General features: G+C 47.7%; 1 protein-coding gene across 4 annotated transcripts in view; it reads right to left on the bottom strand.

Moving 5' to 3' along the window:
• PPP1R12C (protein phosphatase 1 regulatory subunit 12C) overlaps positions 1-15223 on the bottom strand; it is a 38820-nt gene that overhangs the window by 18985 nt on the left and 4612 nt on the right. For all 4 annotated transcript variants that reach the window (XM_077917076.1, XM_077917078.1, XM_077917077.1 and 1 more), the window contains exons 2-6: positions 5984-6114; positions 5385-5503; positions 4399-4558; positions 3385-3529; positions 2037-2111 (exon numbers count right to left, since the gene is read on the bottom strand). In XM_077917076.1, coding sequence (XP_077773202.1) covers positions 2037-2111; positions 3385-3529; positions 4399-4558; positions 5385-5503; positions 5984-6114 — 630 coding nt within the window. The remainder of the gene's footprint in view (positions 1-2036; positions 2112-3384; positions 3530-4398; positions 4559-5384; positions 5504-5983; positions 6115-15223) is intronic.

Below are 15223 nucleotides of genomic sequence, written 5' to 3'. Positions count from 1 at the left end.
AGACAGATGCTCCAGGGATGCCTACGAAGAGGAAACAACAGCAACCTTCCCCCCCATCCCCAGACTTATCTTCTGCTCTCAAAGCAGCTTGTGAATCAACCTGGACTCAAATCTGGTATGCGGCCTGGAGCTGATAAGCGCTGGGAGTCCCAACAAACCCAGGAGGGCACCACAGGCTTCTCGCCTTTGCCACACATGATTCTGGAAACCTCCGCCATGTCCCCCTAAATCAAAATGCCCCAAATGCTTTAAGGCCAGGCTTTGCCAATCTGGCGCCTTCCAGGTGCTGTTGGACTACAACTCCCATCACCCCCAGTCAGCGGCCTCCAACAACACCTGGAAGGGGCCAGGTGGGTCAGGGCTGCTCCAGGCCTTTCCCTGTTGGGAAGCTGCTCCAGCCCCTTGCTTCTTCACGCGTCCTGTGTGCCAAGGCTTCTTTCCCCCTTTCTTGCTTACAACCTGACTCTCTCAAGGCTGGTTCTCACAGGAAAACTCCCAGAGGGAAGGAGGAAAGCCCTTAAAAGGTTTCCAAAGGGCCCGGAGGCTGATCTGGTTTCAGTCCACTGCTGGAAAAAGAGCATGCAGCTGACAGGTGGGTGGGAGAAGCCCATGCTGCTTTCCATCCCCTCGGGAACAAGCCTCTCTCGCCGTGGAAGGCTTTTGCCGGGAGCGCTGGAAAAGGGAGGCGTGTGGGCTTCGCCAGCAGCCGCCGCTCCGAGGAGGCCCACCCTGCAGTTTCAGAAACGCTGCCCTGGGCTGGTGAAACTCAAATTAAGCTGACAGGCAGGACTGGCCTCGCTCCCTGACCTCCTGCCCTGTGGGGTCGTTGCCGCTCCCCTCTACTTTCTTCTCTTGTGGCTGATGCTGCACAAGGTAGGAAGGCCGTGTAAAATAACATGAACCAAGACTGAGCCTCCCCTGCCCCCCACCCCAGCATTTTTATTTATTTTTTAAAAAGTCAATTGTAAAAAAATTCTGGGAAGGGAACAAAAATGTAGCCCATGCCCCCATGATGAGAGGGAACAGTTACTCAAAGAAAATATAGGCTGCTGCTTCATCTGCATGCCATATACATAGCCAACACAGAAATCAGCTCCACTCGGTGCTGAATTATGGTCTTTTTAAAATTGCAAAGTGCACACAGGTCTGGATGGGTCTAGTAGTCAGCCATTGCAAGAAACTTTTGTCTGTCCTAAAGCACTTAATCATAGAATCATAGAGTTGGAATAGACCACAAGGGCCATCGAGTCCAACCCCCTGCCAAGCAGGAAACTAATAAAGGGTGATGGGGGCATAAGAAAAACTACCCCTGAAGTTTACTGAATTAGCACACCTCTTAAAATGTTGTATGTGTGTACATGCTTCTATGTAAACACACACACACACACACACACATATATACACACACACACACACAACAGCAGCTGTTAAGATGGGAGTCCTAGATAAATTGCAACTATTTATTAAGCACCTGGGCAAATGAAATGTCTTCAGCTGGCACCTAAAACTCATCAGGTGAGGTGCCAGGTGAGCAGCCCTAAGGGAGCTGATGGAGGAAGAAGCAAATGGCTTCTTCCTCCATCGCTGCCTGACTAACTGCCAACGGTGGGAGCCACAAGGACCCGCCTGTGAAAAGGCTGGGGTTTTTTGGCCCAGGGACACCTTTTTGTACTTCAGATTTTAGCATGAGACATTCGTGAAGCAGGCACACAGCAAAATACCACCAGTACGACTGCATCTTAATGGGACTGACAGCAGCAACGACGGGGCACAAGCAGCTTCTATTTGGGACTAGGGGTCTTGCAAGCTTCCCCCAAAGCAGCTCCTCCCTCAGCCCAACTCCTCAAACTGGCACCTGCAAGGTTTCCCTCGCATTCCAGAAACAAGGCGTTCAAACACTGTCTAACTCCACACAAGAGCGAGGGCTCCACGCGCCACACGCTTTCCGCATAGACCCAAGGCAGCAGCCCCGATTCTGTTGTATCTGCCACACACGGGGGCGGGGGGAGAGAAGGGCAAGAAGAAAAGTCACTCACGTCGATTTGCTTGCGTTGGAGATCCTCGAGCAGAGCCAAAGTATCCTCATCCGCAAGGTCGCAGGGACGCTGGCCCTAGGATGGGGAGGAAACAGCTGGGGCTGAGAAGGGCTCCTTTCATCACGGTTTGCCATCAGAATAAAACTGGGAAACATGGTGGGTGAAGCAGCTTCCCTCTGGTGTAGATGTGTCTTCCTTCAACTTACCAGCTGTCCTGCCTCCCTCCCTCCCTCCCTCCCTCCCTCCCTCCCTCCCTCCCTCCCTCCTCCAAGCCCACCCACCCACTGAAGAAAGCAACATCCAGGGCTTCTACAAGTTACACTCGATTCCCCACCTGCTTAGAATTACTGGCTGCTGTTTTCAATGAGGGGAGGAAATAAACCCACCTTGGTAGGTACAAACAGAGGGCTTCTGGTTCTTAGCAAGGGGGTAGCCCTTGCAGAAAATAATCTGGAGGGGAGGGGAATAAGAAAGAAGGGGCCACCCTTTCACAGCTTAAAGGGGGGGGGGGGAACCCTCGAAGATGGGAGAAACATCCCCAGCCATTTCAAGACGTTCTCCTCTGTCGTACCCCACAACCAAGTCAAGCCTTTCCAGGTCTTTGTCCTTCCTCCAGCATTTTGCAGGATCCACAAGCTTCTATTTGTGGCTGCAGTCAGCAGATTTAGAATTCCAGCCTCCCACATCTCCTTCCCCCCTTTGGGTTTTGGTTTTGTAAACCTTTAACTGAACAACGCAGAATAATCATCTGTTTCTTTTTTAAAAAAATAAAACAAAAAACTCTGTAACCTTAAGAGGCAACATTTTATTTTATTTTAAAAAACCTGTTTAGGACACAATTATAAAAAAAATATGCAGATGGCATTTCAGAAAAGGCATTTTCCCTTCACCTCGTGAAAGAGATCAAGCCTCGTCCACAACGTTATTGGCTGTGACACCATCTAAAACAACGCACCATCTAAAAACAACCTGATGTTTCGCCCTCCTTCAGAACCATATTTTTATTCAAAAGAAAATGTATGCAGATGTAGTCAATTAACTGACCCATCAGAATGCTTTGACACTAGTCCATTAAGATTTCCTTAAAATCTGGTGACGGTCCTCATTTTGCTGTCCTAGAAACCCCTCTGCACCAAGAACAGTTGCAAACGTATGAAGTTGCCTGAGACCAGGCTGGAGTGCTGGGCCACTTAGCCCAGCCAACCTACTCTGACTGGCAGGGCCTTTCCAATGCCTTGGGCAGCACCAAGTCCTCTCCAGCCCTGCTGTGTGGGCTCTTCCAACTGGAGCCACAAGAAGCCTGGGTTCTGCAACACACCCACCCACCAGCCACCTCCTTTGCTCTCACCACATTGTTGAGCGCCTCCATGTCGCAGAAGTGCTCTGCCAGGAGGCGACAGGCCTCTTCCACTCCCCAGTGGGCTGCCGCATGCAAGGGAGCCCAGCCGTCTTTGTCCTGCACATTGGGGTCATATCCAGCCTGCAAGAGCAGCCTGCAACAGGGCAAGAGAAAGAAGTGGTCAGGGGTTTCCTGGACTGCGGCAGGGTGCCTTATGGGAAAACTAGATATTAATAGACAAAAGAGGGGAAAGGCAGACTCTGGATGGGACAGAGCAAAGACGGTGCTGGATACAGGAGCTACAGGGTCTTCTGTGAGGGCGGGGGGGGGGGGAGATACAGAACTCAAGAGTCCCAAATTATCGAGGGACAAGAATTCTCCTGTGAGGTGTGCATAACTAAGGGCCAGGAATTTGAGGTTCTCGTGGCAGGGAGCAGGTTAAGGAAGAACAGGGGGGACAGGAGACTGGGACTTTTGGAAGAGTGAGTGAGTTAGAGAAGCAGCGTGGATGGAACTTGCTGGAAACCTGCTGGGGTCAGCTCTCTTTTTCTTTTCTTCTTTTTTGAGGGGAGGGGTTCAAATGCTCAAAGCAAGATGGCTGGGAGCAGGATGCTGATATCCTGGATTCTTATCGGCTCGGAGTCACCATCAGGAGGCTGGGGTGGGGACTGGCACTGACTTGGCCTATGCTTTTCCCTAGGCCCCGCCTTTGCTCAGGGGATGTTTGGCAAGGCACGGAGGAGGGGGGGGGGAATCAGAAGAAGTGGCGCAACTAACCACCTGGGCTGGGAGAGTGGGTATGGCAAGTGCCCAAACCTGTTGAGGCAAATAGGAACCTGAGGTGTGACGTTGGCAGCCATTTTGTAAACCTACGTGCTTCTATGACGTTTGACATCTAGCTTAAAACTGTGAGAGGGAGACACGGGATCCAATTTCCTGCTCCAAAAGGAGATTTATAAAGGGTTTTATGTGCTCAGAATGGATGTCCCTCGGGGCTGGGGGAATCGAGGACCAGGCTCTCACCTCATGACCTCAATGTAGCCTTTGGCAGCTGCCACGTGGAGGGCCGTGGCCCCTGTTTTGGGGTGCGGCTCGTCAGAGATTTTCCCACCGTTCATCCACTGGCGTGCGTCACGAAGCATCACCTCCTCCTCCTCTCGCTTGGCTACTTCTACATCTATCCCTGAAAAGGAGAAGGAGGCGTCACGGGAGAGCCGAGAAGGCGACGACTATGAATCTGAACAGCTGCGGCTACGCCAGAGAGCTGCGAAGAAATATGTCTTCTCCTAACGATGCCGAGGAATCCTAGCAACTGGATACTTTAAAAGTCCTTCCTCTTCCAAAAAAACACGTAGTCATCATTGTTTTGTGGAATTTGTGCATGATGTAATTATGGGTGGAGGGCACAATTACATCATGCACATACGGCTCAGGGATGGGGAACCTGTGGCCCTCCAGATGAGGCTGGACTGCAACTCCCATCAACCCCAGGCAGTATGGGTCAATGGCCAGGAATGATGGGAGTTGTAGTCTGGAAACATCTGGGGAGTCCCAGGTTCCCCATCCTTAACCTTTACTAGGTTTCGATGCAGAATAAATTGTGTACAGTAAGCAAATATGTGCAAATATAATCTTGGTAGACACTGTATTTTTAAACTGTTCCAGAGCAGGAGAACTTACCAGGTTTTGGAAGTTGTCATTTCGCTCTGTCTGCAGTAAATAATCCAAGTAGAAAATATTTTGATGGGCCGTATATTACAACCCTGTGGTGTAAACTAGGATCCATTTAATTAATCCATTTGGGGTGTGGGGTGTGGGGAGGTGTATGAAAACCTGCAAAGTTGACTCTATAATCTTTCTGCAGCACCGACCCCTAAGGAAGGGGGGAAACCCAGCAACCTGGAGGGCTGGTTGGAGAAGCCTGGTGAAGCCCTGAAAGGGTCTACAGAGGGACAGAGCATTAGAGGAAGCAGAGCTACACCATGCGCGGCAGCCTGCTCTCTCCTTACCTCTCTTCCCAATCTCCGAACGCAGTAAGGCCTCCATGTTGTCAGCCTCCGCAATGTCCAATGGCACGTCCCCGTCGCTGTTCACTGCAGCGATGTTGGCACCGTGGTCCAAGAGGTATCTGGGCCAGACAGTGATGCCCAGGGTCAGATCCATGGGCCCATTTAGCCCACCCCCACCCCTGCAATCCCGGATTAGGCCACACAAAAGCCCGTCTCGTGGGGTGACAGTTGCCAAGTGCCGGAATCCTTTGCAGCCTTGCCTCCTGATTGCAGACAGTAAGCCTCCCTCCCTTTCAAATGCAGATGGGGAGAAAGGACCACCAACGTGGCTTCCACAACCTTCCCCGTGCCTTAGATAGTTGTGTGCATCATGACTGGCACCCGCTAATCTGGACAGGAGCCCTGTCCCCTTCTGCATCTGGCTATCCTGTGTTGGGAAGGCCATTCAGCCCCAGGTGAGAAGCACTGAAAGACCGGCCTGCAGATTTATTACTGTAATAACTTCAGGCAAAAGGAGTTTATCTACCGCAAGGCCAATAAAGTTATCCGTGAGCTGGCATGGTTTTGGAAGGCCGTCTCCCCTGCAGCCCCAAACTCACTGTGCAATCTCAATGTAGCCGCAGGAGGCAGCAACGTGCAGCGGAGTCCAGCCTTCGTTGTCAGCCTGGTTCACGTCGGCTCCGTTTGCCACCAGAAATTCCACCACCTCCATGTTCTCATCAATGCAGGCCTGGAAAAGACAGAAGACTTGTCGCAAGGAAGCTCCCTCTCTCCTCCACAACAGGGCCAAAGCTCAGTGGCAGAGAGTGTTCTCTGCACAAAGAAGGTCCCAGATTCAATACCTGGCATCTCCATGTTGGGAAAGTCTCCTGTCTGTCTGAAACCATAGAGTGTAGACAATACAGAGCTAGATGGACCAATGGTTTGATGTGGGTGGAACACAGCTTCTCATGTTCCTAAGTAACCTTCGCTCCCCTGAGCAAAAAGAGCACTTCCCTATTGTTCTCCCTTGCCCCACACAGCACCTTGCCCTCCTTTCCTGGTGCCACAAGGAAATGTCCCATTGCACCACTGTCCCCTAGACATGCAATGCAGACAATGACTGAAGCTGGCAGCCCCTAGCAGAAGGGCAGTGAATGCCACAAACCCCTTCAGAGCTTTTTATTTGCCACATGGTAGGCCAAATAACACCCCAGCCACCTGGGAATTTTATAGTCAATGGTTTGGGCAGATTTCTTTTTTCGAAATTCCTCCCCCAGTGCTTTACTTTTCTGCCAATAAAAATCCTTCCTTTTCATAGGCTCATTAGTAACAGTAAATGGATGACAACTACAAATACGAGGCAAGCTTGTCAGCTTCAAAGCTGCATTTAATGTTTTCCAGGTGATTATACCTAGTGAGTATGAAAATGAGCGTATCTGGCAAAGTTCTTTCAGCTGCCAAAATTTATTAGTTTTCAGCACTTTTGTTTTCTCCTTAGATTTAAACAAACAATGTATAGGAAGCACACCCGATTGCCATTGCATTTTTTTACAAGTACTGTAGTGTATTGCAATACAAATTGCTACATGATACCACATTCAAACCACAAGAAGTAAGTGTGGTTTAATTTCTCCTCAGATCCTCCAGGTCAAATGTTTGTGGTGTATTAGGACAAAAAAGTGACATGAGGATACTTTTTCTAAAGCTTTGTTTACTAGATAGAAGAAAGATAAGCACGCTAAATCTAATCTCGGCATCAGAAAAAAATCTGATGCAAACCACACACACAAACACAAATACTATGCAAACCATTCTAATTTGCATTAGAAAATCTTCCCAGTTCATCCCCGCCCCCCGCCCAGGAAAATCCCCACCTCTATTGGCAGCCTGATTCGCACAACACGCTCGACCAAACCCTGGCTTAGCAACTTTGCACGGGCTCCAGAAGAGGAGCTTGCAGCCGCTTTCCCCCTTCCTGGTCTTTTCAACTGCTGTGCTAAGCTGAGACAAGGTTTGTCTTAGCGTGTCGCCTGAGCTGGAATTGGCGGTTAAGCTCTCTCCTCGCTAACCGTAAGCTGTAGCCAAGGACAAACCATGAAGAGAGAGCTTAACCGGTAGTCCCAGTTCGGACGGCACACTAAACTAAGCCTTGGCACTGCAGCGAAAAAGACAGGGCAAGAGTAAAGCAGCTGTGAGATCCATTTTGGGAGCCTGCAGAGTCTCCAAACCAGCTCAGTGCTCCAAAATGCGATGTCAATTGGTGGTGGGGAGAATTCCTGATAGGGTGGCAGGTTTTAGGTAAACATCAAGAAAAGCTTCCTAATGCTAAGAGGATTGCAGCTCAGGAACAAGCTGCTCAGGAAGGCCACACAATGAATTCCTGGCCATGTGGGGTTCCAAAGAGAGGCTGGAAAGACAGTGCTGTCATTGGGCAGGAGGCCTAACAGGATGGCCCACAAAGTCACTGGCATTTGCACAAATACAGGTGTCCTCATGTGTTAATAGTTAACATATGTTATGGTACAATACGATTTAATTTTATAATGTAGGGCCCAGTGCTGACCAGTTAACCCTGTGCATTCTTTTGCAAAAAATCCTCACCACAAATGGTAGGCAGGAGAATCCAGCTACTACTTGAGCAAGGAGGGAGAATCCTGCCTTAATGCTCTTCCTTATCCACAGGTGAACACACCCCAAAAAACTTTCAAGAGAAAAACGGGTGGCGGCAGCTAGTAAGCTGGACATTCGGGGAAGAGAGTAGAATATCCTCTGGTGTCCAGGCCCCACTCCCACCCGTTGCCGCGATCCATAAGCGAGTCACATGGCGGCGTTATCACCATCTCTTTAAAAAGGAAGGAAGGGTGCTTCTGTTTGCCCTTTTTCTCTTTTCCCAAGAGGACAGATAGAGGGATGGTGACCAGATGCAAAGGAGTGCAGACCTTCTGAACCAACAACTGCCTTGCAGAAGGGGGAATTTAACAGATGTTGCCTCTTTCATCTCTGCACGACAAGCTGTACACGAAATTACTCTTCGGGGATGATAGGAGCCATAGCTGGGCAACATCTGGAGGGTCCCAGGATCCCCACCCCCCTGTTATAAAGTGGCAGGAAGCGGGTCTTTCCAATATTCCAGGAGGATGGTTATACACGGGTAAAATGACCTTTAAATACTTGGTTGCCTACACCACTCAACTTCAACTGGACTTACAACCTGGGTGCAGACATCACTGGGCTTCAACCTGTGGGCCAGGTCTCCTAATGGGATGCAGTCAGATAAGGGGCACTATAGCAGAGCCACTTGGTAAGAAATTCTGAAGAGGGTCCCCAAAACGCATGTTTGACTAAAAGGCACATCCCAGCTCTGAAAAGGCCAACGCAGCCCATTCCCAAACTTCATTTGGGACAGTACAGACACAGCAAGCACCCCCTTCCCTTTCTCAAATGCACAAAAAGTGTGTCTGCTATTTACTGCTCTCTCTGTGCCTTCTAATCTTAAGGGGTTGGGAGAGAAGGCTGCAGGAGGAACCAAAACTCTGCCATTACATTTCCCTGGCTTGGGAAATGTATCGCAGTGCTAGGGCGGCAGTGGATAAGCAGCAGATGCTGTTTGTCACTTGGTTGCTCATTTGAAGGCAACTTCATCTCAGCCCAGCTGAGATGTGGCTTTTCCCAGCCACGCAATAAAAAATACAGGAAACATGGGCATAGCACTTTCAAGAGTTCAAAGCCGTTCGTGTGCATTGCCTATGACAAGTTAAGTTTATTACAAAGCCCCATGTTACAGATGGATGGACTGAGGCTGAGATAGAGGGGGGCCACCCAGTAAGTTCACTGCAAGATGCAAGATTCAAACCAGGCGGTTCCTGATTCATAGCTTAAGTCTCTTGGTCTCTATGCAACATGAGCTCCCCTTAGAATGTTTTGATGTATTTTATACAAGTTGCACAGGGGAGTGGTTGGTCGTTTGACTTTCAGTTTAGCACAAGTTAAGAGCTGCCAGTTCTTGAAAAATGTGTCTCTTCTCCACTCATTAGGTGGCACAAGTTCCCCGGTGCAGGCAGGGCAAAGTGAAATGAGATATATCACATGAACAGATGGATGAGACCAAAGAAGGATCATAGCTTCCCCACTCACAGCACAGTCCATAACGGTGGTGTGATCGATCCAGAAGCCAAACCATGTTTTGCTGTTACACCACAACCAGCAAACTGTGGCTTGTACATGCCCTCTAAATTGCAATTGAAAGCCACAGTTTGCTGGTTTGGATGCAACAGGGAACCACAGTTTGTCTTGGATCAGATACAACATCAACTGGGCTGCACTCTTAACTGGGGAACCGGAGTGAAATGCCAACTGTGGCTTGGGCCAAAGCTGAAATAATTACATTAGAGATGAAACAATGCATCAGGGAGCACACAAACAATGCTTTTTTGTGTAGCGTCAACCATAATTTGGTGGCATTATGTGCAAAGGAGAGCAGCATTACATCCACCTAAAAATGCAAAGGGGCAACCAGCTTTTCTTTTTTCAACAACAACAAAAGGTTTAATTCAGATTCTCAAGGATCTACATTCTATGCCGAACAGCAGATGTGTTGCAGGATTCCATACGCTCAAAAAAAGTGTCACAGAGACCTGCAGCCTCTTTTGAGCAGTAGTTTAAGTATATATTTTTTTTTGGGGGGGGGGGGAGGCGTTGTTAAAGGAAGAGAATTTGGACCAAAGAGCCTTTGATGTCTTTTTGAGTGCCAGGAATATGCAGCTGTGCTACTTTTCTGCTTCCAACACAAAAGACGTCAGAACTGAAGGTAGCAGCTTCTGCTAGATTTCATCTGCCTTTAATAACAGGCTTTGGATTTGCAGTCAAGAGACCACGCAGAATAAAACTGGTTCAGGCAACAAGCGACAGTTATGTGGGTGTATCGTATCGAGCAGCCTTGAAGTAAGAATTTGGGTCATCTTGAGTTATTTTCAAAAAAGAGAAACACCAAGTGAATGAAAGCATGGAAAACTGGGAGATCAGACACCAGAGTCCTCTCAGAAAAGTATTAGGGAGAAAAGACTCCTAGGTTCTTTGGAGAGAATTGATTTAACCATCTTAACCTACAACAAGTACCCTGATTAACAGCAGCTCTCTAGGATCCTAGTCAGAGTAAGGCTTCTCCCGCCATCTGATCCCTTAACTGAAGACCGGATATGCAGGTAACACATGTGCTCTACCCAATGAGAAATGGTCCCTCCCTGAGGCGGAAGGCACATTGATCCACATGTGGTGGAACTGTAAAAAGATCAGAGAGTGTTGGGAAATGATCTGGGCTGCCCAAACTTTTTTCAAAGAGGGCCAGATTTGATGAAGTGAACATGCGTCAGGGCCAAAATGCGTGTTGAGCTTTGGGGGGGGGGGATTTTACCCCAGGAAATAAATTCCCACAGGGACCAGATTAAGCCCCCAAAACAGACTTTGGACTTGCCTGACCTATAACGAACTTAAGAAAATGTTTAAATGCTCTTTCCCTAAAAAGCATGAAGCCTTCCTGCTAGGAATTATGGGTAACGAAATCTCAAAGAATTTCAGGAGAGTTTTCATGTACGCCACAGCAGCTGCCAGAATTCTAATCACAAAAGGCTGGAAGGGAGAAGTTATCCCATCCAAACTAGACTGGCAAAATAAATTGAGAGAGTATGATATCAGCAAGACTATGAGCCGTTACAGATGAAAAATTTACCAGAGAGTGGGTTATATACAGTCTACCTAAAAGAACACTGCCAAAATATTAATCCATTGGAAGGTCTTGACTGAGTTTCTGCGTGTAATAGGACAACTTTATAAATTTAAAGTAATTAGAATAACGTAGAGAAGATAAAGAATGTAATTTGGGAACACAATGGTGAGATCGGAGATCATGCCGAATCTAATCGCTTATTGATGTACACAACAAATATCAACTATGGAATGAATGTTTGTTTATTTTTACTTTGTCTTTAACATCTATTGACTATTTGTGTTATACAATTTTAAAACCAATAAAGCAGTTAAAAAAAAAGAAAAGAGAAATGGTCCCTCCCTGACAGTCTGCATTTGCTAGTGTGAGAAAGAAAAGACACATAAGAGACAAATCACACAATCTAGCTTAAGGTCAGCTAACGTAGTGCTCTCCAGACGTTGTTGGGACTCCAACTCCCATCAGTCCCAGCCAGGATGGTCAATGGTCAGGGATGATGGCAGCTGTAGTCCAGCAACATTGGGCAGATATCAGGTCGTCTACCCTTGATCTGGGACACGGGTGGCGCTGTAGTCTAAACCACTGAGCCTTTTGGGCTTGCCGATCAGAAGGTCGGCAGTTCGAATCCCTGTGACGGGGTGAGCTCCCGTTGCTCGGTCCCTGCTCCTGCCAACCTAGTAGTTCAAAAGCACACCCAAAAAAGTGCAAGTAGATAAATAGGTACTGCTCCGGCGGGAAGGTAAATGGCGTTTCCATGCGCTGCTCTGGTTTTGCCAGAAGCAGCTTAGTCACGCTGGCCACATGACCTGGAAAAACTGTCTGCGGACAAATGCTGGCTCCCTCGGCCTGTAAAGCGAGATGAGCACCGCAACCCCAGAGTCGTCTGCAACTGGACTTAACTGTCAGGGGTCCTTTACCTTTACACCTTACCCTTGATCTAGCCTGTTGCTTTTAAAATTCTCAAACCATTTATCCAGGATAATCACTGTGTTTAATCACTGTGTTCAGATTGGGCTCCAAGGCTGGGTTTGGGTGAACCCTGGTTCAAACTGCACCCACTTTGGACTTATGACTGGATCCCTCTGAAGAGAAAGGGACGCACTAGAATTTCTCCCTGCTCCTACCCTCCATTGCATGGGCTTTGGGACAAAGGAGACCCCATGCCGTCATCCTTGCCCGCAGCCTGGGTGCAACTAGGGAAGGAGTTACTAGGCATGGAGAAAGATGCCGGCTGTTTCACCCAACCAGCCGAGCACTGATATTAATAGCCACTGCCTGGAATGCAAAGATTTCATTTTCCACAAACAAGAGAGACCGGCTGGTGTTGGCTGAAGCTCTTCGGAAACATTCCCTGACTGGCTGTGCTGCGAAAGAGCTACAGTTCTCCTTGTTAGGCCCTGCTTCTTTACAATGAGTTCAGGAATCCTCCTTCTCAAGCTCTGCACCTCCACTTTAACCCCACTGGAACCATGAGAGGCAACACGGAGGTAAACCGTGGCCAAGTCTCTGCCACACCCCAAGTCTCTCCTCTCAGCAGCAGCCCCCACCTGAGAAAAGTCAAGGGAACCATGTATATTTAGAAGGTACATTCTTTGGAATTCAGAGGGGAGCTGACTTTTATTTAAACTTGTTTGTTCCGAAAACTGTACCTTCCAAAAGCCCTTCGTCAGGGAAATATTCATATTTAGAATCTAAATATACGAATAGTCCCCTGATGAAAAGCCCTCTATGGCATAAGATGTATAGGGTCTTCTGAATTTTGATGATATTGTTGGTATATCTGAATGCCTTAGCCTCTCTGCCTTTGCACTGAGGATTCTTCTAACACATTAGGAAAACCTAATCTGATACTCTGATTTCTAAGTACTTAGAAGACAATTAAGCACTTGTGGCAGAGCTATACCAAATGAGCAAGATTTACATAATTGTGAAAAAAATCAAACAAGAGGCCATAAGGGGTTCTACAACGGCCATCTGTGCAAAATTCTCCATTTTTGTTCTGGCGAGGTATGAAACAGGATGCAACCCAGGAGATATTGTCTAACCACATGAGGTGTTGGGAGAAATTGTTGTCGTTGTTATGCGACAGTGGCCATCACTCATGTGTCCACATCTATCTATATCCATTTTACATGTAGATTTGTTGTGTTTAGTCATGAACCACCTTTTATATCAATTTTTTTGGAGTCCCTGCGACCCTTTTTGAGATTTATTCCTTCACATCTACTAGCCTGAGCGAAAGCCAGTTATCTAACCCACGGCAGGTCTGCAACGAAGGAGAGTCTCCTGCCCTTGTTCTCTTCTCCTTTCCCATTCCCTCTTCTGAGCAGAACATAAGATAAATAAACAAAACAAAAAACTTAAGAATCCCATGCCTGCCCGTCGTGCTGCCTATTTATGGCTACACCTTGGAAACTGGTCCTGCCTCCAACTCCCAGGCTTATTTTTTCCTTTCCAAAATCCAGGGAAAACACGTTGCAGAAACAGGCTTCAAAATCCACCACGCTCCCTGCCGTTCTCAGAACGTGGTAGAGTAAGTTTGGGCCGTTCCAAATTCTGCCCTGGCCAGAAGCCAGAGGAGCATCAGAGGCACAACCCGGCAGTGAGGACAGGCACAAGGATAACTCTGGGAACGTAAGGCGAGCGGAGGACTCACGGGTTTGCAAAGAAACAAGAGGACTCAAAGCCAAGTGGGAGGCAGCTAGAAGACAAGACTCTCAGGTCAGCTTAGAAAATGAGAAGACAGCAGCAGTTCAGTGGGGCCATGGGTGCCCCATTCTCCAGCTAGGCATTATGAAACAAATAGATAAACCCTACCTATGTCTTTTATTTGTTTGCTGGATAGTCGGTTGGTTTTATGCTTCATCTCCGGCTAACAACCTAAACCTGTTCAGTTTATGGACCCCTACATTGGTTCATGCACACAGTAAGAATACAATGTTAAAGCCATTAATTAAAAACCAAAGGATTGACTAAGCTTAGCATTGACAATTATCCGTAATGCCATCATATGTAAACCACTGCCACCTTACTAAAATCACTGCCACCTATGACCCCAACGCCTGGACAAATAAAAAATGTGTTTCGCTTTCATGCAAATGTTTCCTGTTGTGGGGGCCAACCGGATGTCAGCTGACCATAAATATGGATGGCCATATGTAGCTGTTAGAAGAAGGATGGGGAATCTGTGGCCCTCCAGATGTTCTTGGACTCCAGTTCCCATCATGCCCGACCACTGTCCACACTAGCTGAGAATGATGGGAGTTGGAGTCCAACGACACTGGAGGGACTGCACATTCCGCAGCCCTGCACTAAAGATGCCTGGGAACTGAATGGTTAATGAAGAGAGCGCCCTTAAGTATAAAATGAATGTTGTTCTCCCCGCCCCTTCATCCTTTAGCACTGGGAGAGAATGACCGGCCCAAGGTCACCCAGTGAGCTTCAAGACGAAGTGCGGATTTGAACTCAGGACATCGAGGTCCTAGTCAGACACTCTAACCACTAGACTACAATACACAGGCTCTTTTTTTAAATAAAAGATTCCACACAGAGATTAGTCAAGAGTTTGCTTTTAAGAAAAAGTTTCAATGCAAAGTTAAATCGACTCCTGCTCCCAGGAAAATGTGGATTCCTCAAACTGTATAAATGAAATTGGCAGAAAATAAACAGGTTTGCACGTAGTACATCACTTATCTCCCTTCAAGCTGGTTACAGGGAGAAGCAAAGAGCTATAAAAAAAGAATACTAAAGAACTACTCCAACACCACAGGAAACCCTCCTCAACCTTCCCACTGGTTTCTGAAATTTCACAATGTTAAAGACTAGAAAGTTTCATTTGTGTGTGTGTGTTTTTAAAGGAAGCCAGTTCCAGCCCCCGCAATTCCGTAACTGTGGGATGCACAAACTTTCAGTCTTCAAAGTGCTTCAGTACCCTCACATCTCAACTCACTTCTATCACATCTCCATATTTCTATTTTGAAGCAGGATTAAGTGAGGCCAATCTCTGCAAAGCCACCTGCGGAAATCTTAGTATGTTAAGTGCCTCCACCATGCTCTGTGGCTTGGAGATCTGCTCCAAATCAAAACCATTTCTGAGAGGCGTAGCAACCCATTTGCTGACGGCTTCCCCCATTAG

Source organism: Podarcis muralis, chromosome 13 (assembly GCF_964188315.1).
Source record: "Podarcis muralis chromosome 13, rPodMur119.hap1.1, whole genome shotgun sequence".
Classification (NCBI taxonomy): domain Eukaryota; kingdom Metazoa; phylum Chordata; class Lepidosauria; order Squamata; family Lacertidae; genus Podarcis; species Podarcis muralis.
This window is presented reverse-complemented; position numbering and strand designations above follow the sequence as displayed.